Source organism: Trachymyrmex septentrionalis, unplaced genomic scaffold (assembly GCF_001594115.1).
Source record: "Trachymyrmex septentrionalis isolate Tsep2-gDNA-1 unplaced genomic scaffold, Tsep1.0 scaffold60, whole genome shotgun sequence".
Classification (NCBI taxonomy): Eukaryota; Metazoa; Arthropoda; class Insecta; order Hymenoptera; family Formicidae; genus Trachymyrmex; species Trachymyrmex septentrionalis.
The window spans coordinates 404,087-428,315 of record NW_017305779.1 but is presented as its reverse complement, the minus strand read 5'-3'; the positions used below and the strand labels follow the sequence as shown (position 1 = coordinate 428,315).

Genomic DNA, 24,229 nt, shown 5'->3' with positions numbered 1-24,229 from the left:
AAAAAAAAAAAACTATATATAAAAATAAAAGGATAGAAATATAACAGAGAATATAAGTTAATATGCTAAAAACAGAGTTACGATATAATATCCTTTTTTTAATTCAAGAGAATAATCTCAGATTTAAATTTAATTTAACTATAGAGTATCGAAGAAAAATGTACAAGACAGATTGATAACTATTGATAACTTTTTAAGAACAAAGACTTTCTTATTCATTTTTTATATTTATTTATTTTGTTTCCAGAACTTATCACTTTATAGCAAGAATTATAAACTTCATTTTAAAATTATCTTTTAATAAAAGTATAATAATTCGATTAGTAATTCCGGAAATATGGCTTTTTATAGCTTATGTCTTAAATTTTGCGGCACGTAAGTGTGGTAAAGTAAATGGTATTAGATTTTCACAAGTAAGAAGTTGATGTAAGTATATACTTGAATGAAGCATACGAACCAAAGTAGAGTCGGTCTCCCTGGAAATCGAATGAAGCAATTCCAGCGAAATCATTTCAGAGAACTCTAGCTCGGCTTCACAAGCGAATTTCTGTTGAATCTTCGAAATTATGTGTCTCTGGAAATACGGATATGGATCAACGGAAGAACTTACACAAGGTATTCTTCGTCTGAAATTGTAGATTATAACTACAACTACAATGATATAAACTCATAGAATGCAATTCTTTGATTCCTTTCTCTACGTTGTTAATATATGGAATGTTTGATTTATCTGTTTATTGTATTTATGCGGTTTATATTTATTTATTTTATCATCTACAAATTGCCAATACAATATTTCCAACGAGTAAAATCATATTTAATTTTCACAATTGCTTCAGGTGAATATAGGTGTATTGTACGTATGTATAATACATGTCGTAATAGGTCACTTAAGAAAATTGTATTGATCCGCTACGTTTCGCTGCGAGAAGGACAACAGAAAAAAAGCCGTTAAACACTGCGAGGGTTTGCAAACGGGGCGAGAAAAATCCGTGACCGATGCAAGGTGGTCGGTCGAGAGGAATGCAGCTCGGCAAGGACATTGGTGGTGGTATAATAAAAAGAGAGATCGTAAGTTTCTTGCGGCATTTCTTTCGTCGCCATTCTTCGGTTCGAAGGACGGCGTGGGCGAAGAAAATGCACTCCATTCTATTCGTTCTCGGCATTGGCCGATGCTCACTATTTTGCCATCTTATCACGTTTATTTTTGTTATATATTTATTCCGCAATGGATTATCAATCAGTTGTTTATTTTATTTTATTGAAAATTCTGCATGAATAGACTACAAAGATAAACGGTAAAATAAATATAAAAAGAAATGGATTTTCTGAATATTCGTACGTTTGTCGCGTCCGTGAAAATAAAAGATCTATTACATAACAGGCTGAGCTATCTTTGACATAAACTAATGAATATTCATGTAGCGTTTTGCAAAATTTCTCAAAATCTGTTTTCTACTTCACCACAACATTTCCACACTTTTCACAGCGGGAAACAATTTCTTATAACGAGTCACACCATTGCCGCGGCTATTTTTTTCTCTTTCGTGGAGTGTTAGAAATATACTTGCTTGACAGCCACAAGTTACTGCTGGAAAATTTGCGTGTCCAGATTGTTGGACACAAGCGACTTGTTGTGCTTCTCGGAAAAGCTCTCTTGGGTATGTAACAAAAAACGGATGTGACATGCCAGCACTTTAATTCAAAGATTCCTTTTTCGCGAGATGAAGAAAATGAGATTCCAGTTGCCAACTAATGAAAAGAAAGTGGTATCGCATTCAGTGTCACATTTAGTATCTCATATCTGTGAATTCGGTTAATTAAACTAAAATTCCATAATTATATCTCCGCTACCGATTTCAAGGTGCAATGCTGCGGTCTAGCGAAACTCATCATGTTTTCCAAGAGAATTGCCGCTTAAGCCACGGTGAAATTAAATTTCTTGGTTTGTTTTTACGACTGTAATAGTATGAGTTATAGTATGAGTGTGCCAGGCGGAATGATGGCTTTACGTCGATTTGACGCTGCGGGATTTAAAGAAGAGTGTGGTTTCCATTTAATAAAAAACTGAAAGCACTTTAGAATACGCTATTTCGGTTTTGTACGGTTTTGTCCTAGCTATCAATATATATTGTACTTCGGACGCGGAACAGCTTATGGTATTAAATTATGAGGAAAAAAGAAAAAAATTAGAAACGTGTGGTAGAGAATCTCTTGGTACTCACTATCAATTTTCGGAAAATGTATTTGACCTTTTTCTAGTGAAAATATTGAAAAAATCATATATGCATTTTAGATCAGATATTTCAATGTGTATAAAAGTATATGGAAGTGCAAATCTATATGGATGGAAAAATTTTTTTTTAATATTGAAAAAGCAAGAAAATTTTATCAAAGGGAGACTATTTCAAATAAATAATCTTTTAACTGTGTCTTCTATTCATTTTTCTAAAGGTTTAACTTTCATACTTTCCAGTTATAAAGGCCACTGTATAAAAGGCCACGTCAAAATTTTTCGTTGAAATTTTTTTAAGTGTAAATCTCAGTGAGATAATTTCAAAATATGTTTTATCCACGTTTTTTTCTTACGCCATATATGAAAAATTAATTAATTTGCGTTTTTTTTTTAATATAAAAGAAGATAGAACTTTGTAGTATTTAATATGCTAATTTGATTTATCGAAATTTCTCTAATCTGAAGTAGATGTACGTTTAAAGAGAATGAAGAACAGTTTCAGAACTTGGAGAAATTCAGCAACTGCCTCAGGCTAAACGGGAAACTAGTTTCCATCGGATCATCAATGATTTCACCGTCGTTGGCACTGCACCTCGCGCTATCAATTTTTGATCACGCTTCCGACAGTATGCCGCACTCGCCGGCGTGGAACATCATGTCGCTTTTCACTCGAACATTTCACTCGACAAATACAGATAATTGGGAATAATTGTTGCAAATCTGCAAGTGATATTATACCGATACATAATCGCAATTTGTTGCGTGGGTTTTATTGAAAGTATTATGTCAAAAGAGAATATTGCACAAATAGCATCGACATTAATTTGTTTCTTATATTTCTATATTAAATTAGTTATATATATATATACATTATTTTATCCGATAAACAAGTACGTATTCATTAAAGTTGCACAGCGTGTAAACTAATTATTTTATTTTATTTTATTACTCTTTTGAACCATGTTTTATAATATATTACCTTATTATTGGTGTCATTTTATGAATTGTGTCGCTCCTCGAAGCTCACATGCCACTCAGTCAAATTGCACCATACGTTTATATTGAATTCCTGGATATATTAATGCATCTCTCATCTTCGTAACGGTGAAATTATATGCAAGTATTCCAGCAGAATTTAGGCTGACATACGCAGCAAATTGGAGCTTAAAAGCTACTAACTGAAACTCGAGTCTATATCTTCTGAATGCCACCAGTCGGTTGAATACGCGACACTGACAGGACACTGATTTGGTAGGACAGATATTTGGTCCCAATCTAAAGGCTCATTTATTAACGTCCATCGCGGGCCATCGCAAATTAATCTCATGGCATCATGATCCTCAACATCAGTATGCCCAATATGCTCAATAATCGATTAAAAATCATTTATTTACTTTGTAAAAGTGAATCAGTGTATTATTACTAACTTCAGTGCTACACTTATATAACTGATGTAATCATCAGTGAATTTTTTCATTTATAAGTTTTCTGTTTTTTAGTTATAATATATTGTATTACTTTTAGAGATTATGATTTTCTGTAGATTCAATCTGTAGAAATCATAACTTCTAAAAATGAACTAGTGTATTATTTCTGAGTAAATATTCGCTGATATTTCAGTTATAAGTGTAGCACTGAAGTCAGTGATAATACTAGCACTTTTACAGGGTATCATCATCTTTTATATGTAACTTTCCAATTTCATTCAAAAAATGAAAAACAAAATTATAATTCGTGTATTTTCTATTATCTATTTCGTCTTTTCATTTGGATGAACTCTTTGCAGAAAACGATTAGATTACTTTTACGAGCATGTTGTCCGCAGCACCGATCCGGAAAAACGTTTACGCAAGCAAAAGTTAGCGGCTCGTTCGATATAGACTGCAAATGTGTATTTATATCCGTGTAAACTTCGATCAAAAGTGATTCACTCACGCGGAGGTCGCTTTCCGGAAATACTTTCCAACTGTTTCTTTCCATTGACATAGAATAAACTACGCATCTTCGATTTTTCGCTGGTTGTTGATTAATGCAAGAACTTCAGCTTACGTTTGTAAGCTGTGCGATAAGTTGCAACGAAGCGAATGTCAATATAGCCCGCACTGTGCATAGTCCCATCGTAGAGCAACCATAAGTTGTTCAATACGTAAATTGCACACATTGCGATCGAAGTAGCCTCGTCTGTGAGGAATCTATTGCAAATATTCGCAAATAGTGCTTCCATTGGCTGCCGCCTTAATTAAGTATTCTGCATAATTTCGTCGAATTTAAGGCGAGAGCCTACATTATTTCAAATTAATATAACATTCTGTTTATTCATAATTTAATTATCGGACCCGCTTGTACATGCGCGATATTGCACGGTGTAATAATTAATTTTTATATGATGCTTTTACAAGTAATATTAAATTCCCATCACATAAACGAACGCGCTCGTCGAAAGCGGTCTGCTTTAAATTATAATTAATTCTCCCTATCGTCAGTTTTCCCGATGTATTTAATTATTTCTATCGGATCGGAGTTAGCACACTTTAAAATTTACCACAAATAGAGTTGACGATGTATCTGCGTGCGAGCATGCGAATTGATTTCCGTATAGTAATGTATCACTATGGCGATGAAAGCTAAATGTGTGTTTGATAGTAATGGAAAAATTGATAAAGTTTGCTGAGGATATTTGCGTGCACATACAACACATCAGTGGTACGCAAGTCGTCCAATTTTAATTAACTCTACGAAATTTTCACTTCTTCGTTAATAGATTATTTTCAACTTGCGTACCGCCACCAGTTGTAATCGGACTTGCAAGATTCTCACGGTTCTATAGATCTGTGAGAATAGCTACAAACAGTCAACGATTATCTGTCTCATCGAACGTGAGATAACAATGATTTCACGTCGCGTAGCGGTGATGTCCGACAAAAGGCGAGAATTTAACGGAGGTCGAGTGTATCCTGAGATGAAGATTGATCTCGGTGAAATAAACTTGGATCAGCAACCGAACGCCTCTCTCTATCGGTTGTTATTAGCTAAAAGTTTCTGGACATACTCCAACTCGGAATCAGCCTTATTTGATCGCCATTTTATGCTATATTTCTGAAATCGGTCATAAGCCACTCTTACGAAGTAATGATTGCCTCTACTTTTTTTCCTATTAGCGGGACTAATGTAGATTGCCTTGGTGATTTATAAAATTGCGGTATCCTCTTTTTATATGAAAATAAATCTAAATTTTATAATAAAATCTGATTAAATTGGAAATTAAATCTTTGTCAAAACGAATCTTGCTTTATAATGTTTATAACTTATATTGTTTAACAAAGAATTACAAAAGATATATTTCTTATATCTCTTTTTTTATGTTCGGTATTTCATTTAGCGGGAGATTTTTAACACTTTTGTTTGTAATTTTGTACTTCATTCACATCAAGCTATTTTAAAACGAGCTCCAACAGATATTTTATTATTTATGTAATACGAAAGATTACAGAGCTTCAGCTAATTAAACTTTTATTGCAACAGATTAAACTTTTCTGAGACAATTAGTATGAGCTATTAAGATATTTTAATAATTGAAAAAACAGCTGCTGATTTTAACAGCTTTATTACTAATGTATCGTTCCGCGAATTGTTTCAGATTATTTTATTTCTAAAAGAGATTGGTCAATAATAGAACGATTGATTTTACAATTGTGCAATTATTTCATAAATATAAAATTACACTGTGTCGCCCTTTGATGACTATATACATATAAACCGAGAGTAATGACGTTTGTACAGCACTTGTATTAAGTTAATGTGCGCTCATACATGCTGTTGCATATTGGCGTTCATGTTCACCTGAGGATGCGTAATAAGTAATTAACTTGCGCACTGCCCTGCAAATTCGCGAAATACAACCAATACGAAAATCGAGCTTGAAACCCTATAATCGGATCCAAAGTTTCACCCGCAGCGCTCCTAGTACAAGCTCGTCTTGTAACCACTTCTACATTCGTAGTAAACTAAACTGAGTCTGAAACTAAGCGACTTAGAACTTCCTTGGGAAACTTCTATTCCATTACGTAATCACGATATAGACGCCACCGATGTATATTCTTGTTGCCATTCTTGAACATGGTCCACGTAGAGCACATACTTAGTAGAATTGTGACACGGAATTCTCGCAGAAAATTTTGTCGAAAGCTTCCCAGAAAATTTGTTTTTAAGAAGCAATTAACAAGTTAATTTCATATGCGAATCTTTAAAGAAGTCTTGAAAAAGATATTGAAGAAGTTAATGAAGATTTAAAAAAATATTAAATAAAAAATTAATAAGTATATTAATTATAAAGAAAATAATTCATTGATGTGTATTTATTATATTGATTGTAACATGTTTAAAAATGTGTATATAATTAAATTAAACGACTTATAACTTTGTATTAATAACCTAGGCATTCGGAGAAAAGTGTCATGACATCTGAAAGAAATATTTTTATAGCACTTATTATTCTATATTATTTGATGATGATAAAAGCGTACCCCAGTTCTGTTATAATTTTCGTTATATACCAAGGTTAAATCCGCCATAATATTCGCGAAATTTGTTTTGTAAGAGAATGATATTATCTGTAAACGTAAGGAAGTTGGTAATTATATTTACAGAGCACGGACGGAATTTTCCTCTTATCATGAACGTATACTTTCCTGATAGAATCTTTTAATGGCGCACCTTTGCAGTAACACTCGTAAAATAAGTTTACGTTTCTTTGCGATCTTTTTTACGTACTGATGAAACGGACGAATTTCCCGGACCGAAATTTTGTCGAGTTCCAACGCCGCGCTGTTGGAAGAAACAAGCTTCCGCCGCGGAAGTGGCTTATCCGTAAAGGAAACAGGGTCCCTTTACGAATAAGAGCACATGCTATGATATTTCCACGGTCACTCCCTATCTCAAAGAGAACGCCCTGCAACGATATTACATATGTGATCTCGTATATGTATATTTATACATGTGTTATATTCGTGTGCGCGGAGGACGCGAGCGAGAGGCACACGTAATGGCGATACGATGTTTTAAGGGATATAGGTCAGGGATTCGCGAGATTCTGTACGTGAATGCTTCGACAGTGTTGTTCTATATCAACGTTTAACCTGAATTTTGTAACGGCCAACATCCGTCCAGAACGAAGCGTAAAGATTCAGTTATGAGTACCTGAGCAACGGAACGGCGCAATTTTTTCACCGCGAATAATTGGAAATATGATTAGAGAGCTCAACGGCTGTTGCGAAAACCTCGTGACGATGCACTAAAGTTAATTAAAGTGCAAATCTTAAAGTTTACACTCGACATTAAAATGTCAACGTAGCACCATTTTTTTTTACTGCTAAGCTTACTACGTGTCCGCGAAAATATGAGGCTGTAGAAAATATCGCGCATTTTTCGCATGCATAGTAGAAATCACTTAAGAATTGAAAATGATAATTACACGAGCGGAATTTTACATAAATATAAATGTTCTTTATTACTGTTTAAATAAAGATGCTAAAATATAATTAATATATTAAAAAATATAATTATTAAAAGTTCTTTTCATTTGATAAAATTATTCCTGCATATTAAAATATTGTTAAGAGTTCTTGTCATTGGTATTTCACTAATTTTTATTTGCATCCTGTTAGCTGCTGCTTGTAATATTACTGTTTTTCTGAAAATCGCTCGAAGAAATAGACATTCAAATCTTTGCACGAGCGAAGTTGTATATTTGCATAATTTCATATTGCTTTATAAAATTTATTCTAGAACGCCGTTGGGACGACACTTTATGCAAAATACTTCATCAACTAGCGCAACGTCGCTCGCAATTTTTTAATCGCGTGTTAAACTGATAACCTGGCAGCTGATGCCTGTGGCAGTCAATTAATTCACCACTAATTTTTTGACCTCGTATTCGCGAAAAACAATTAGCGATCGATAACTTTCCTTGAAGTTATCCTACTTTCTATAGAATTGTCATATCTGGCAAACTATTATACAGTAACGGAATAATAATCGATATTATGAATTTCAACAAAGGCGGTAGAATAAAAGCAGTAAATAAAAGTAAATTTAAAAAAAGAAGCGAGCTCACAGACATACGTGCTTAGAATAAAATAGATAATCTTTTATGACAAAGTGCTTTTAAAAGTAAAGAAGAAGCAGAGTAAGATGTGACTGTATATAATATTGTAAGCAACATATAAATCTAAATTAAATCTGTTGTTGAAAGACATTTCGGAGGGCTTGTTATCAATTTTATGAAATCTCCGCGGACAATCTGTCAAAGAAATATCCGGGCGATGTCAGGACTGTTCCAGTTTTTCTTTAAAAGGTATTAACATATCGAAAAAGAAAGCAAAAAGGAAACTTTCGTCTCCAACTTTTTTTCAGAATATAAGCACGGTATCACCGACCGCCATGTGCTTCCACTATGTTCAGCCATTTTCCAACATATATGGTACAACGCAGCTGGCAATCTTTGACCGCGCGCAATCTTTCCAACACATTACATTACATTAAGCTCGGGGACCTTTCCTGAACGGATTTAGAGTTGATCCTATTTATGCTGCGGCAACGACGAATCTATACGGAAACTAATGAAGCTTAAACTTTCCGTAACTCGTTGGTCACAAGAGGCTTTCACGAATAACTCAGTCTCTTTCCAATACTTATTATTCTCTAGTAATAAAGAACAAATGCATAATTTACATAAAATTAATTTCTAAAATTTGATGACTGATATGCATAAAAATATTGCAATTACTTAGCAATAATTCATAATTGATAATAATCCATATATTCGTCCCATAGCAGTATTTCTTTTTTAAATTTTCTTTTTAAATTAATATTGGTATTATTATTTTGTGTTCGTAAAATAAATTTTTTTATAAATAAAACATATATCAATTTTTTAAAACTACATGGCATTCTTTTAATTATATATACTCTATAACAGATTCTGTATAGTGTCTATAATATCTTTTGGTTCAGTTATACGCTATAAAAGTTTGCACAAATGATTATTTTTAGGTCAAAAGACTTACCGTCTATTTCTGTCTGCGAGCAAACATAAAAATTCTGTTCGAGTTTACTCGAGATTACTTCCTTTGAAAATTTGAAGCCACGCCTTCGAAACGATGGCGAATAGATACGACGACTTTGTACGTGATTTCGGCGAATGTGCTCAAAGAATTCGGTTCTTCGTACATTTGTTATCGCTCTTCTACACCCAGTGTGTCAAAAGCTACTTTGGCATTCACTGGAACGAATGTCGCTTTAGTACATACATACGATATCATGGTTGAGTTGACAATTGAAAAGTAGAAATACACGCATTGTCTCTCTTTTTGTGCGTGAGATTCGTGTTTTTATCATTTGAAATGCGTCCTTATCATTTCAGTGAATGACGCTTCAGCCTTGATTTAATACTCTTTCAGATATATTTTCAAAAAATATATAACTAAAAATATATATAATTATAAAAATATATATCTATAACTATAAAAATAATATATATCTATAACTATAAAAATAATATATAACTATAAAAAGCAATTGTAGGTATAAATGCTTGAAACATTTCTTTTGTAAGTTTAAAAATTAGGTGTATTGAATTTCTGGCGCTGACTTTCTTCGTAATTTTACTTTTTTAAAAGAAGATCGCCCGAGAGCGCCTTTCATGATATTGCATTAGCGTAATTGTAGTAAAAAGGAACGCATTAGCGATGGTAGGCGGTAAAGCTTTGCGTAAGCAGCGGTATGTATTTGCGCCTCGTTGAATATTTACGAATGGTTCGTGTAAAAAATTGGGAGCACATCTTAAAAATCGCCGTCAGCAACGTCCCACGCACGCGGAATAAAACAGCTGGCTATATTGCAACGTGAGAAACCGAGTCCCCGTCTCATAATTCTTTGGCTAAGGAGTTGACGCCAACGGACGGTGTTACGTGCGAAGATGGATCGAAACGAGACATGAGTAAGGCACACGACGCCGTTAGGATTATTTTTAGCTCTGATTATGCGTTATAAATCTCGAGCTCTCTTACCGATTATGTGATCAAACTTAATCCAAATTTATGACAAGGTCGTGTATTTTACTGTGTTTGTAAAAAAGTAATTTCACATAATACAAACGAATATAAAACCAAATTAAGATTTAAAAGGATACAGGAATATTCACTTTAACGTAAAAAAACCTGCAATAAAATTCAAGATAAGAATGGAAATTAGGAAAAAGATCCTATAAAAAGATAGCAGAGCATTTGTAAAGAGAAATAAAAGTAATTTATAAATATAATCAATAATAACAATAAAACAGTAATCTTTGTATGCTATCGTAAAAGTTTCCTTCACATGTGACATTTTTCCGTTTATCGATAAATATAATACAATGAGAACAACATGGCTTAATGTGCCTGTTCTCACGAATTTCGTGTGTTTCTGAACACTGTATATGCATGCGTTCGTGCGTACTCCGGTTAGCGTGACACTAACGAATTTACGTCGGGGCTGAAAGCTTTACACCGAACTCTCTTGATTATCACATACGTGCCTCGATTGCCATGATTACATTTACGAAGGTCGCCGATTCCTATTTGATATAATTGCGATTGTTTGTTAAATTGTAATAAATAATACGTAAGCATTATTAAATTACAATAAATAATGGTATAAATCATATGCGCATGTCAAACCGTAACTGCAACATCTGTTATTGCATTAATTATAATTTAACGCTGCTATGAATACTACAATTTAACTCATCGATTAAACTGTATTGGGCAAAATTATAAACTATACTGCAGTTATGGCGATCAAAACTATATATCCAGCTTATCTTAATCTATTGGATTTTTGGCAAAGCTTCTGAAAGAGCGGTCGGTTTAATCTAATGGAATCCATATTTATAGCTTAAAGCGGCGGTTCCTACGAGCTTGCAGATCGGGGATTAGTGATGATAACAACGAAATAGATAATATATAAGAACGTACCTATTTAGATTTCCATTTAATAATATATTCATCATACATCTTCTCTTTAGATTAAAATTTTTCAAAAATAGATTATTCGAAAATACAAAAATCTTAATCTTGATCAATTAAATGTAGCAACGATTTAGTTGTTATATTTGAATGTTTATTTTAAGAAATAGAGAGAAGTTTATAAAGGGCTTATTAAATTCAGTTATATTGCAGTTTACATTACTATTTTATAGCTGTAAAGATCAAGGTAAATGATTGGACAATGTGCTCTTTATAATATGCATGACTCACTACTGTGTAATACCATTGTGCCAGCCAACACGGTACAATTATCTCAACTCCCATTCTCCCGTAACGACGGTTAAGAATTAGCTCGCCTAAAAGCGAGCACGTACAGTGTCGTCGGACGTATCCCGAAGAGACGTCGTCCTCGACCTTGTCAGCTCCAGGTACCCGCTCTGATTCCCCTGTTGATCGCTGACGGCGAAGTCCTTATTAAACGCCGTATAGTCGGCGACTCCAATTTCGAACTTCAATCGAGCATGTCAGCCAAAGCGGCCCTAAAATTTACGTCCCTTGAGCATATTGCGAGCTCTCGTAATCATAACTTTGCGTCTCGTGGGAGTTGTGCGGGCGCGGATAAGGACGCGTATCCGCCACTTCTTCTGCTGTCACGCAAGTGCTTGTAACATTCGTTGACATTCTGAAAAGGTCATACTCGTTGGCCACGCTTGGGTGCTGTATATGCTGATGGACGGGCGCGAAAGAGAGAAAGAGAGAGAAAGAGAGAGAGAGAGAGTTGAGTTAACTGCATCTAAAATGCAGCCCTGCGGGCCAAGCGGCATTACCTATCGAAGAAATTTTTAACACCAAAGTGAAAAGTGGACGTCGCTTGTCTCAGCTGAAGTTTCTATATATTTTAAAGTTCGTTTTACATTAAGTAATCAGCCCAATAAAAGTGCAAAATACATTACCTTTAAAATACATTACCTCTGTAATTATATATGCCATTATTATAAAATTTTTCAAATTAATTTCGTGTATTAATTTCAAAAGTATTAATTTCAAGTAAAATATTTTTATAACGAAGAATGAACTTGAGAAAATACGAGTTTTTTTTTGTTACAAATATATTTTATATTAACGAATTTAAAGATTCGTAAGAGAAAAGATAAAAATTAAATAAATTTTTTAACAAAAATTTTGTGGATATAACCGAAAGAGAAATATATAGTATATATTTTATATAAAATAATAATAATACATACTCAAATAATTTTTATCAATTTATTTTATTGGAATTACTCTATCTCTCGATGTAATTTTTATTTCAGGATTATACACTTTGCAAAATGTCAAAAAAAATTAAATAGAACAGAACATTAATACATAAACAGTTATCGAATTGTGTCGCTCAATTTGTACAACTTCAAACTTTAAACTCGCCGTGTTCGAGCATGATGGTAGAAATCACTTCTGGTCGCATAGGGATTTGTAACTTTATTGGTTACAATGAAAGTTTGAATTAATAAGACGCTAAAGCCTGCGATGAACTTTATGACGATCTTATCGAAGTCCCGTTGTTGCACGCTCGTAAACGTAACAAGTATGTACTTCACCTGCTATCGATTTCCTTCTGGTATGACAGTCACGTCATAGAACGATTTAGACTATTGTAGTTGGATATCACTTTTATCCGGTTTCCTTATTTTTCTCCTTTTAATGTTTAATTCAAAAGTCTCAGGAATTCATTATATAAATGTCAAGTAAATCGTTACAACTTACTCAGTTACTCAGTTTTTCGGTTTTCAACCCCAATGTGGTTTCTCTCGTTCTATTTTTTTCTTCATCTGTGCACACTCCACTTGAATTGCTATTATCGTAATACACCGCAAAGTAAAGCTATAAATGGAAAGCTCCACGCCAAGCAAATGATGTCGTTATGGGAATCGACAAGTGACGTAAACAGTTTTGAAAAGGTGACAGAAGAAGTAAATAATTAAAAAATTCTTGCCGGATCGCGATGAGCACGCGATCTGACCTAAGAGTTGTCGGACCATTATTGAGTAGTAACGTAGCTCACTGCGTGAGCGACGTTGTCCGATACCATCGGTGTACTACTGCGCCTGACAATAGTATACTCAGTATTCACCGCTCTTTTTCAGCGGAACGATGTAGGTCATGGTGATATCGCGTTCAGAATTCTTCTTTTTTTCTCATCACCCACGGCGATTTGCTATCCCACCTCCTCCCATCCCTGTCATCTCGGTCTGCTCTTCCGCTAACTCGACGTACTAATCTTCGTTATTTCTCTTATAAACTCTTTACCGTCAGGTCTACATTGCCGTGGATAGTTTTAATCTTTCACAAAAATTATTTTACACTTTTCCTGTGCTTTATTGCTTTTTATTAACGTTATTTTTACGCTACAAGATATTGAAGCTGATCCGATTATAGCAACGCATTTAAAAAAATTTCAAACCGACTTTTCCCTAACAACAAATTATTTTTTTCAATAGAATTTCTTAATCCTTAATCCTTATTAAAAATTTAATAATATTTTGTTTGATTAATTTCTTTTACACTTAAACTTATTTATAAAATCATTGATGTTTAATTAATTTTTTATGGCAACGTTAAGGCTTTAAATTACTTGATAAATGTTTATCTACTTAATTATACTTAATTCTAAGATGTCCGATAATATTTTTTACGATGACGGTGTCATTCTATTGTGTGAGGAAAGCCCCTATGAATATGCAATATTCTTAAGCTTTAGCCTGATTATTAAAGCACGAGCGAATGTCGGCAATCTTCAATTTAACAATAGAACCTTTTGTAACCAAGGTTTGGCTAGCCTCTATTCTTTGCGGCACATAATCAGAAGAGGCAATCCGCGGAATTCGGGTTGAAGTGGTTTCTGTAGAAACTAGCGGCAGCAATAAGATGTATATCAAAGGAGAAAACGTCAAAGCGAATCAAAATGTAACAATTCTCATGTAGGTTGCAAGCTGCATTGTGACAAAAATTCAATGAAGTCGTAAAAGATTAAGGCATGGCCATACATCGCAACGCTTTCATTTCTCGGCCGTTGTAGCATTTTAATCATTTTGCTAGGTGTGTGTCAGTGATATATATTGTCATCATAAAAGAGTTATTGCGTTTTATAATAGCATATTTAAGTAAAGAAGGAGTGGAATTCTCAGCGAGAATTTTTTTGCTATAATGTTAAAAAGTAATCTTATCTAGAAACATGCAGATAATTCGGTGCTTCGTAATATGATTTAATATGTGTATGTACATATTAAACCGTTCCGTTTTATCTCACAATTCTAAAGTAAAAATAAAAATGGTAAAAGTCTTTTTTAATTATTACAAGCCATTGCAAAAGATAGAAAAACATTGGAAAAGGCATCCAATGGCAATCAACATGCTTCTAAAGAAAAAAAAGTGTATAATTGTTACATAACATTGAAAATCGTGCGAATATTGTTGGCACATACCGCTTCATTGACGTCATATCTCATTCATACACATTCATACGAGTTGCACATTTAATCGTATAGCCCACGCAGAGTCACATAAGGGATGAACAGCAGCGGCTTACAAATTTCGACGTAGAACTTGGAAATGCTCTCACGATCTTTCAATTTTATTTCATTCTAATTATTTCATCGGGATAATGTATATTTCTAAAATTACTGAAATGCATTTTCGCTTTAACAAATGAAAAAATCTTTCATATTGCGAATCATTCTATCGCTATTCGTATATATACGAAGAAACGATGGGGCGGAACGACTCGATTATTCACTCGTTATAACAGCGAGTTCGTCGTTGTGCAATCAAGGATTCCATGCTGTGTTATATACTTTATTGTTTTCAATCGTTTCATTACGCGCGCGTTTCTTTCATCAATTTTTGAAACTATATTATTTATTAAAGAGAAAGCGGAAATATAGAGAAAATGTTGACAATAAAACTTCAAATTAAAGATCTTTTCTTACTCCGTATCTTTGTGCTTTAAATTAATATACTTGTTATTCATAAAGAAAACACTCAAACGTAGATAGCAAAGAAAAAAATGTTATTGAAATGTAAAAGCAAGAAATAGAATTTTTATTATTCTTTTTGCTTTTATCGTGATATTTCGCTACATAAATTTATTACGGAAAAAAGGAAATAGGAAGCACTGAAGTGTTACACGTTCTAACAAATTGCATTTTTAAGAATCTCATATTGACTGATTTAACGAAGTGCCTTAATAAGAAAACCGTACTTATAATGCAATAGAAGTTTTCCATCCGAAAGGGTTAACGGCAAAATAAATTAAATGCACTTGACGCATACCGTAAATTTAATATAATTTAAATGGATTTTGCAATTTCATCAACTTGCAATCCACGGCCATTAAACTGTTTTAATAGAGTTTATTAAACTTACGGTCTTCTTGTTGGAAGAAACAGTAACACCGTTTTTCCATAATTTAATGGAAAATTTCCTCCGATATCTTCTATTTTATTAAGAGAATCAAACAGAAAGGTTCTATAAGAAACGATATCTATATAACTTGCATTATATCTGTCTTATGTTGTGCTCGACGCTTGCCACTCGAGAAACTTTCTCTCTCCATTTCTCTCTTTTCTTCATTTGTGCACAGCTAATTACTAACACCAACTTTGATTAATATTATAAAAGAAATATCACATTATTTTGTGATATTAATCACTACATTATAATTTAAATACCAAGTCAATACCAACTAAAAGTAACATAACATTAGTATTATAATTCTGCGTACTTAATAATATAAATATAATGTAACACATGGTGTTACATAACAATTACATTGTTGAATGCAAAATTATAATATAACATTATGTTACTTTTAGTTGATTACTGGGTAAGAACTCTTGTCTTCAATCTTTTATATTTTTCTATTTGTAAAGACGATGTAAGAAGCTTTTCTTGGTCTTGATGACAATCGATTAAGTCTATTCTGTCTTTCTCTTGATGATATCTTTCTTCTTCTTGCGTTAATAATTTCATTCATTCTTTCTGTTGCAGCGACCACTCAATCAGCAACCGCGTGGACCGTCGTGGACACCCGACGCATTGCGAGTGTGGCGAAGTGACGAGGCCCTTATGACGACGCGAGGAGACGGCCGAGAGTGCCCTGGCCACGTCGCAATCCGACTTCTAGGTCCCGTTCACTCTTCCTACCCTCGACCGTCCTTCCAATCCCTTGGCTATAATTCTCCCTCGTTGAATTCCGTATGTTTTCCGGCTGCATTCTGACCGTCCTCACTCGACACCCTCACACGTGTACATACGAGCATTCGCGTTTACACGCATACGTACGTAAATACGCAGGCACACACGAACATATGGACACAGGTGCAGGAACAAGAAAATGATCCTTCGATCCTCTCGAGGACTCGTCCGCCGACTATAAAGAGTAGAGGCCCCTGCTGAACGGTTACTGCGCTGTTAGCACATGGTTACCGCGTGGTTAATTGGTACAAGGGCGGTTCGCAGCTAGTATAATTACCGGCTACTACACGAGCTTGATGGTAATTGAGCGATGCAATTGTGCGATTATAAAAAGCATGCACGACGTGATTGTAACGTGCGATTTAAAAAAAGGTACATACAAATTGGTTATCGTATATACAGGATGAGAATAATTTGGCACCAAAATTTATGATATTATTACGGCATCACGCGTGACGTTTTGTAACTATTAATAATGTTCTGGACATATTTTTTTCGCAACGTTATAAAAGATGCCTTCTTAAGCGTATAGTAGAAAAGAGTACGAGTTTCTTTCTTGGAAATTATTCTTGTTTTTACATAATGAGTGTGTTGTTTTATATAACAAGAGTAAGATACTTTGTAAGAAGATTTTGTTAACAAATGGAACTCGAACAGTGCTATGAGACAAGATACGATAATCAACTGCCCAATGGAAAGGAGAAACCGCGGTCCCTCAAAATTGTAAAATATTTTATGACTTTTCAGCTTTATATCATAAACAATTACTATTGGCCTATGTGGACACTAATTAGTTCCGTTTGATACTGCACGCTTTGAATTCTCTAGGCGTTATATGCAGAATTTCAATTCAGCAATCAATATTTGCCAGTCTGCCCAACGCAAAGTGCAAACATCAACGAAATTTATGAAACGCTAAAGCGTATAATGTCTCGCAAATGTTTTTGGTAAATAAGAATCCATGCGTTGCCGCAAACAAAATTATGCTCCTGTTACATATACGAAATTTTCGAAAATGCCGAATGAACGTAAATGCAACGTACTCATTGTACAACCAATCGTACTCACACGTTTATTGAAAGTTTCCTGCCACGTATGGAGAAGTCAATGCGTCCCAATTGGTTCCGCACGTGGTCGGAAAAGTTTGCGTTTGCAAAATTAGACGAGGATCACGTGCAAGTCCTTCCAAATTTCAGTACCGCAATCGCGATTAAACCACCAAATACGATTTAATAAAATAAAAGAATAATTACATAATAAATAATATTACGCAAATAATCTTTCTAAATATCTTTCCTTTATTTATTTTGTGTTACTTTTATATTCTTTATATATATATTTAAATCAAACTTGTACATTTTATTTAATTCTATTGATTTCTATTACTTTGTGTCATATATAATATTAATTAAATATACACTATAGCTCTATGTAATAACAGAAAATCTCTAAAATTATATTAAATTATGCTGTTAATTTGTTACGTAATTAATTTTTTTCAAAATAATAAACTATATGCTTTCTTTATCTAAAAAAAGATATTTCATTTCTTTTCTTATCTTCCACAACTCTATCATGCACGCAAACTTTTTTTCTCATACATGAGAAGTAAGTCTCGTGAAAAATCTTCGTTTGCTGAAAAATAAATGAACCTATCTAAAATCAATCTGCGAAATCGACAGGCGCGACTGTAGGCTTCGCGATAGCCAATTTATTTTACTGCCACTAGAAAGTCGTTATTCTTTAGAAAACGCTGAAATGAGAAAGCAGAAAGAGAGAAAACAAGAAAGAGGAATGAAGAATCGAATTCGCAAAGGCGAAATAGGCGTCCTCGTTTTCTTGGTATCAAGTAGAAAAAAAAACCAGTAGAATCAAAGTTATCAACGACATCGACTACTTCGTTTCATTATCGAGCAAATTATTAAATCCATTAAATTTCCTATATAATTCGACCTACAGTTCGCAGATATTTTCTAACGTGCGTTTTATTTTCTCCTTTGGAAACTCAAGTCAGCCAATTGAACATTGGGAACTTACAGGAAAGATCGATAAAGCAGCGGCACTCGGTCCGATGTTTTTATACCGCGGGTAGATTTTGATCTCGAATAGGAGAAGCGTCTCACACTGATCCTCACGCAAAGAAACTGCACGACAACTACATTTTTCACGAGAGATCGGAAACTTTCCGGGGTTTCGTGTTCTTAATTTACATGTAAATTCATGCGCGAGGCACCGTTAATGAAACAAGTGCGGCGAGAGCGACAATTCACGAAGGACACGGACGCGTAGATATTAACCACGGTCCGTGAATATTAACGGCGATGAATTTGCTTCGGCCATTGTCAGATTTCGATGCAAATTGCATTCTCATATTAATGGTAGCCCTCCTTTCTCCGGTTTTCAAAAAATTAAACGTTCAAGCGATTTCCGCGCGCATATTGGGCTTTATATGCCTTCCGTTTCCTATAGTCGAATTGGCTCTCGATAAACGATATCAATTTCTCGAGTAGCTAACGTCTACTACTCGGAGGCAGTTCATTTGTACGTGGAGTCGCGTAATGGAAGCAACGCGCCGTGCCGCGGCGGGTCGACGGTGATTAATGTACGAGAGGCAGCAGATGCATCTCGCGCCGAGTTAAGTATTACATTGTACGCGCTCGCGAGAAACGCATTCATCTCAGTAAAATATCCATACTGGTGTCCGACTTGAAGCGGAAACCAAGATCTGCAGGTCGCATTTATTATCATCGGATTCGTTTCTGGTTTTCGACAATAATTATCTATTTGCCGGTTCGCGCGATATTAATATGCAAAATCAAGAGTGTGTAACGATTTTCTAATAAATTACCAACCGCCCGTAGGGAGTGGGTACACAATTGCCTGTATCAAATTTAATTATTTCGGAACGTCTACGCGCGGTTAATATTGCTTTACATTCTCATGACTCCAGGGAAACCGATTTTATTTCGCAATTTTATTTGTAACGACGTAATTTATTATTTTTTATTATTTTTTAAATCTTTTCATTGAATGCTAATAATATTAAATTATGCAGTAATTTATGAGCGTTTAAAGGTAATCGACGAAATCGTCGACAATAATCGCGATGGAATATACGTCCTGTACGCTAAATAATTTCACTTTTTTTTTTTTAATCTTGAAGATTTTCTGTTTTGAAAACCTAAGTATAAACTTAACTATAATAAGGGCAATTTGAGATCAATTTAAGGGCAAATAACAAAATTACTTTGCGTTGTTAAACGAAAGCAGCTCGGATGTATTTCGGTACGATAATCAAGCGCTCGTGCCACACTGTGGTTTTCATTCTTTTTCCATTCTTGCTGATATTTATACATAAAGTTTCATGGGCGTTCGCGTGCTTCTTTCTGCTTACGAAGCAGCGGTTTTTAGAGTCTGAAATTTGCCGCGGCATGCAACGCGATTTGCGCTTGCGAGTTCGTTTGAAATTTGCACGGATACACATGGCTACGTGTACGATATGATCTCTCTCAAGTAAAAAAATAATTTGTGTTTGGATGACTTTCCGTGTAGTGTAACGCCATTAATCGCGATATGAATTTTTATACGCAACGCGTATCACGTTGTAAAATCAATTGGCATTATAGCAAAATATTATTCAATTTTATTTTGATACAGTTTAGTAATTTAAAAAAATTAATATTGAACTAAAAATATTGTTAACTCCTTTGTAATGCGCGTCACGCTCTAATATCAGTTGGCAGACTCGCGAATTTTAGATTTCTGGCTGAGTCATGCAGTGTCTGTGCTTAATTATCGGCGGAATGCAAAATTTATGACACAAGTTGTCGGCAGGCATGCAGCGTGCACGGTGAAATTATGCGGAACCGGAAGATCGAACGCTGCATTACGTTGTCGCTGCATTATACTAACGATATATAGTATATAAATACCGCAGTGATTGACGTAAAGTAACGAAATTTTCGATCGAAAGTTATTAGACCTTCGGAATTTACGTTCGAAAATAATTATTCGCTCAACTCACGCTAAACAATAAATTAATAATTCTAAAGAAACCGTACAATCAGAAGAGATTTTATCATTAAATCCATGTGAGAATTATAATTGGAAAATCTTCTATACCAAAAAAACTCCAGTCTAACGGCTGCAAAATATTCCACGCGATTGATATGAATCTTCTACTCTTTATACGGATTTGAAAGTACAGAAAGAAGCCATGAACACAGAAAGAAGCTTCTATAGCTTGAGACTTTCAAGGATTGCAAGGGACAACTCGTTTTCTTCTTCCGCCTTTTGCTGCTGATCGGTCAAGCCATTAAGTAGAATAAACAGTGCGCACAAAATTTTCATTATTTAAAAAGCAATTCCTTCAATTCTTATTATTTAAAAAATAATTTAACATTTATATGTATATAATTTAGTAGCATATATAATTATATGTGTATAATTTGTATACGTTCGTTAAAGTATAACAATCGAACACTTTGTTAATTGTATTATTTTTCATGCAATTTTAAAAAGAACCATTTATTAAAATAGTCATGTGCAAAAATGAATATTTCATTTTTACTTATTTTTATTCTATAACTTTTATCACTCCGCTCAGCAGCTCAGTTATTAATTACACTCAATTATTTATTAATTATACTCAATTATTTATTTATTACACTTAATTATTTATTAATCGCGAAGCGATAGCGCTGCGCTTTGATCTATGCCGCTTTGCTCCGGTACATCGCGCTTCGATAACGTTATTTCGCAGTCGCGACCCTTTCGAAGGTATCTGATTGCAGACACCGACAGCGCAGCAAGCGCTCCAGATGGCTCGTTTTCACAAATCACGTATCTTGAACGAGTATCTGGGGCAATCGGATGTTTGTGTCGCGTGAGGGAGAAAGAGAGAGAGAGAGAGAGAGAGAGAGAGAGAGAGAGAAAAATCAATTAACGACAGCGGTGGAGTGTTACATGGACGCGAGCATACATTCTCGTAAAGTCGCATTCGTTTCGTTACAAACCCGTTCCACTTCCACATGGCATTGTGTCACGATGTTTGGTATCGTGAAGTTCTTAAGAATCACCTTGCAGAAAGCTATACCCGAAAATAATCACGACGTACGAATGTCCGCGTAACAGAGGAAAAAAAGAATAGTAATCAATGGTTCGTTTTTTAATCGGTGCCATCTGTTGCACTTGTCGACATGGCAATACATTAATGCAAATGCATCTCGCTCACTACTACCGTTGTACTCGTGTACCTTTTTAAAACGCAACACAATCGTGGAACAGTATAAACAAGTCATGATACGATGCGAGCAATAAAAAAATAAAAATAAAAAATAAAACTATAAAAACTGTACGTTGCGAACACGCGCACGTGGTTGGTAATTCCCAGCTGGTATTCTCGCGGATTTTGATTGAATTTCTATTGTATAATTATATTTATTTTTGTTACGGATACATTATACTAATCATGATGTGATTAGTACAAGTGAAGTGGAACTAAATGGATAGCGACCTACATGTTGTTGGAATAAAATTATTACTTGTATTATTATCAACACTAATATCAATGTTATGCATGGAAATACCGTATTAAAATATCAGTTCATTTAAATTCTAATTACACAATAGCTTTAACAGTGTTATTATATTATGTTCCGTATTTTGTGCTCATGCTTGTTTTAAACAAAATTTTTTGTTCTTTCAAGATTATAAAATTCAGTCGTCGATTATTCGAAAATGTGAAACCATTACAGTGAAACAATTCATGACAATTCAAAAGCCGCTTATAAACGATGACGCGATGTGAACAGCAGATATAAAATATGTAGCAATGAACGATTGTCGTTACTTGCTGTTTTTCTCTCAACTCGCGTATTCTATAGAAGAAAATTAGCTTAAAATATATAGATAGATTCGAGTCACTCGATAAAGTGACAATGGGGGCACGCGTCTTAATTGATGTCCGATCGGAAACTGATAGAACGAACATTTGGGAGGATCGAGCGCTGGCGATCTTGGCGCGTGCCTTCCTCGAGATGATGCGTTTAATTAATTATATGGGCACTGCCAGACTTGCAAAAGTTTAATCAAAAAAGTACACCGGCACGGCTAATCAAAGACCCTTAATCAAATCGAGCCGCGGTTCGTCGATAAGAATAAAACGTACACGTTAAGCGGAATCATAAATCGAGCACCATGGCGATTTTCCTATATTATACAGGTTGTCTCGGAAAAATGCCCAGCAGTTTCTGCAAATTTATGCAGATCGAGGACAAGCCTGTGCCTTGCATTTAATCAAGCCGACCTACGCAGATTGCAAGAGCACGTTTATCGTTAATGCATGTTCGATCGGCACTTTTCGGAGACAGCCTGCATATTGATGCCGCGAGAGAGCTCTGACCAAGCCACGATGAAGACCGCATTAATAAGGTCACGAGCTTAATGAACCAAAAAAAAAAAAAAAAAAAAAAAAAAAACAAAAAAAAAAAAAAAAAAAAAAAAATACTAATAATAATAAAGAGACGAGCGAGAAAAGGGAGAAGCAGGGAAGGCGAAACGCATCTAATAGGAATTAATGACCGTTGTCCTAAATATGTCTAAAGAAATAAACGAGCCAAAACGTCGTTAAGGATTTTGTACGTTGACTTCGCGAGCGACCCGGATGGTCGTCAAGGTCGCTGGCGGAGTGTATCACAGAGAATACTTCTTTCCTCGTACACGACACGCGATGCTTGCGTCTTGACACCGCACGAAATTAGGAGGACGAGCCAATGCCAATGCTGTTATATCGCGTGATCGAGGCAATCATCGACGATCAATTATGGATCGTTTTCGTCTGGCACGATCGATGGACCTCCGTAGTCCGCGACGGGATGTCACGTGGTAGGAGAAAAAAACTTACAGAGCTAATAAATTATACTTGTAATTAGTAGTGTTTTGAACTAACACAAATTGATTAACACATACTCGCAGACACACGGACTCATATTCACACATGTAAAACACACATTAACACACACGCGTGTCGCATACATACGAATAAGTGTGCGCAATGTAAACTAGACGAGCTTTAGGCTAATCAAAGAGCTCGAATTCGTTGAATGGGAGCCCGCGGATAAGGACGATGCGGCATGGTATCACTCGTGACTTAATTAAGGACGTTAAATAGCCGCCCGATGTTGGCATTTAGCTGGTCTAAATCGCAGAGGGTTCGTTTCTACTAATCATAGTACTGTTGAGTTTAATCAATTGTGAGATACTTTATTATTATACATATGCATAGGCTATAATGTCGGGAAATCGTATTTGAAAATCGACATTTCTACCGAGACGTTTGTAAGGTGTGTGTTCACGTATGTGCGCGATAGCAATCCGATCGGTCCCATTTGGTGGTTATCACGTGGCGAACGGCGAAATGAATGTGTAATAACGTTTCAGAATCATTAATGCACGCATATATAACGAATGTATAAGGAGATCAAAGCAAGAACTTTCGTTCCTCTAATTAAAAAAAATCTCAAGAAAAAGGAGAGTGCGTCAAAATTTACCTAATTTACTGAGATATAATTCATCTGAGAAAGATTCGTCTCTCTCCTCTGGTTTACCATCTGAACTCCGTGCTGGAAATGAATTAAGAAGCAATTACTTATCCTTAATGAAACACATGCATATTAATGGCAGATGTCTGGCAAGTTCCGCGTCCGAGTTTCGAGAT

The 24,229-nt window shown here is 34.8% G+C and overlaps 1 protein-coding gene across 1 annotated transcript in view; it reads left to right on the top strand.

The window, feature by feature from the left end:
- LOC108752520 overlaps positions 1 to 16,787 on the top strand; it is a 27,757-nt gene extending 10,970 nt beyond the window's left edge. The window contains exon 3 of the mRNA XM_018493370.1: positions 16,306 to 16,787. Coding sequence (XP_018348872.1) covers positions 16,306 to 16,387 — 82 coding nt within the window. The 3' untranslated portion in view covers positions 16,388 to 16,787. The remainder of the gene's footprint in view (positions 1 to 16,305) is intronic.
- Positions 16,788 to 24,229: the final 7,442 nt, after the last annotated feature.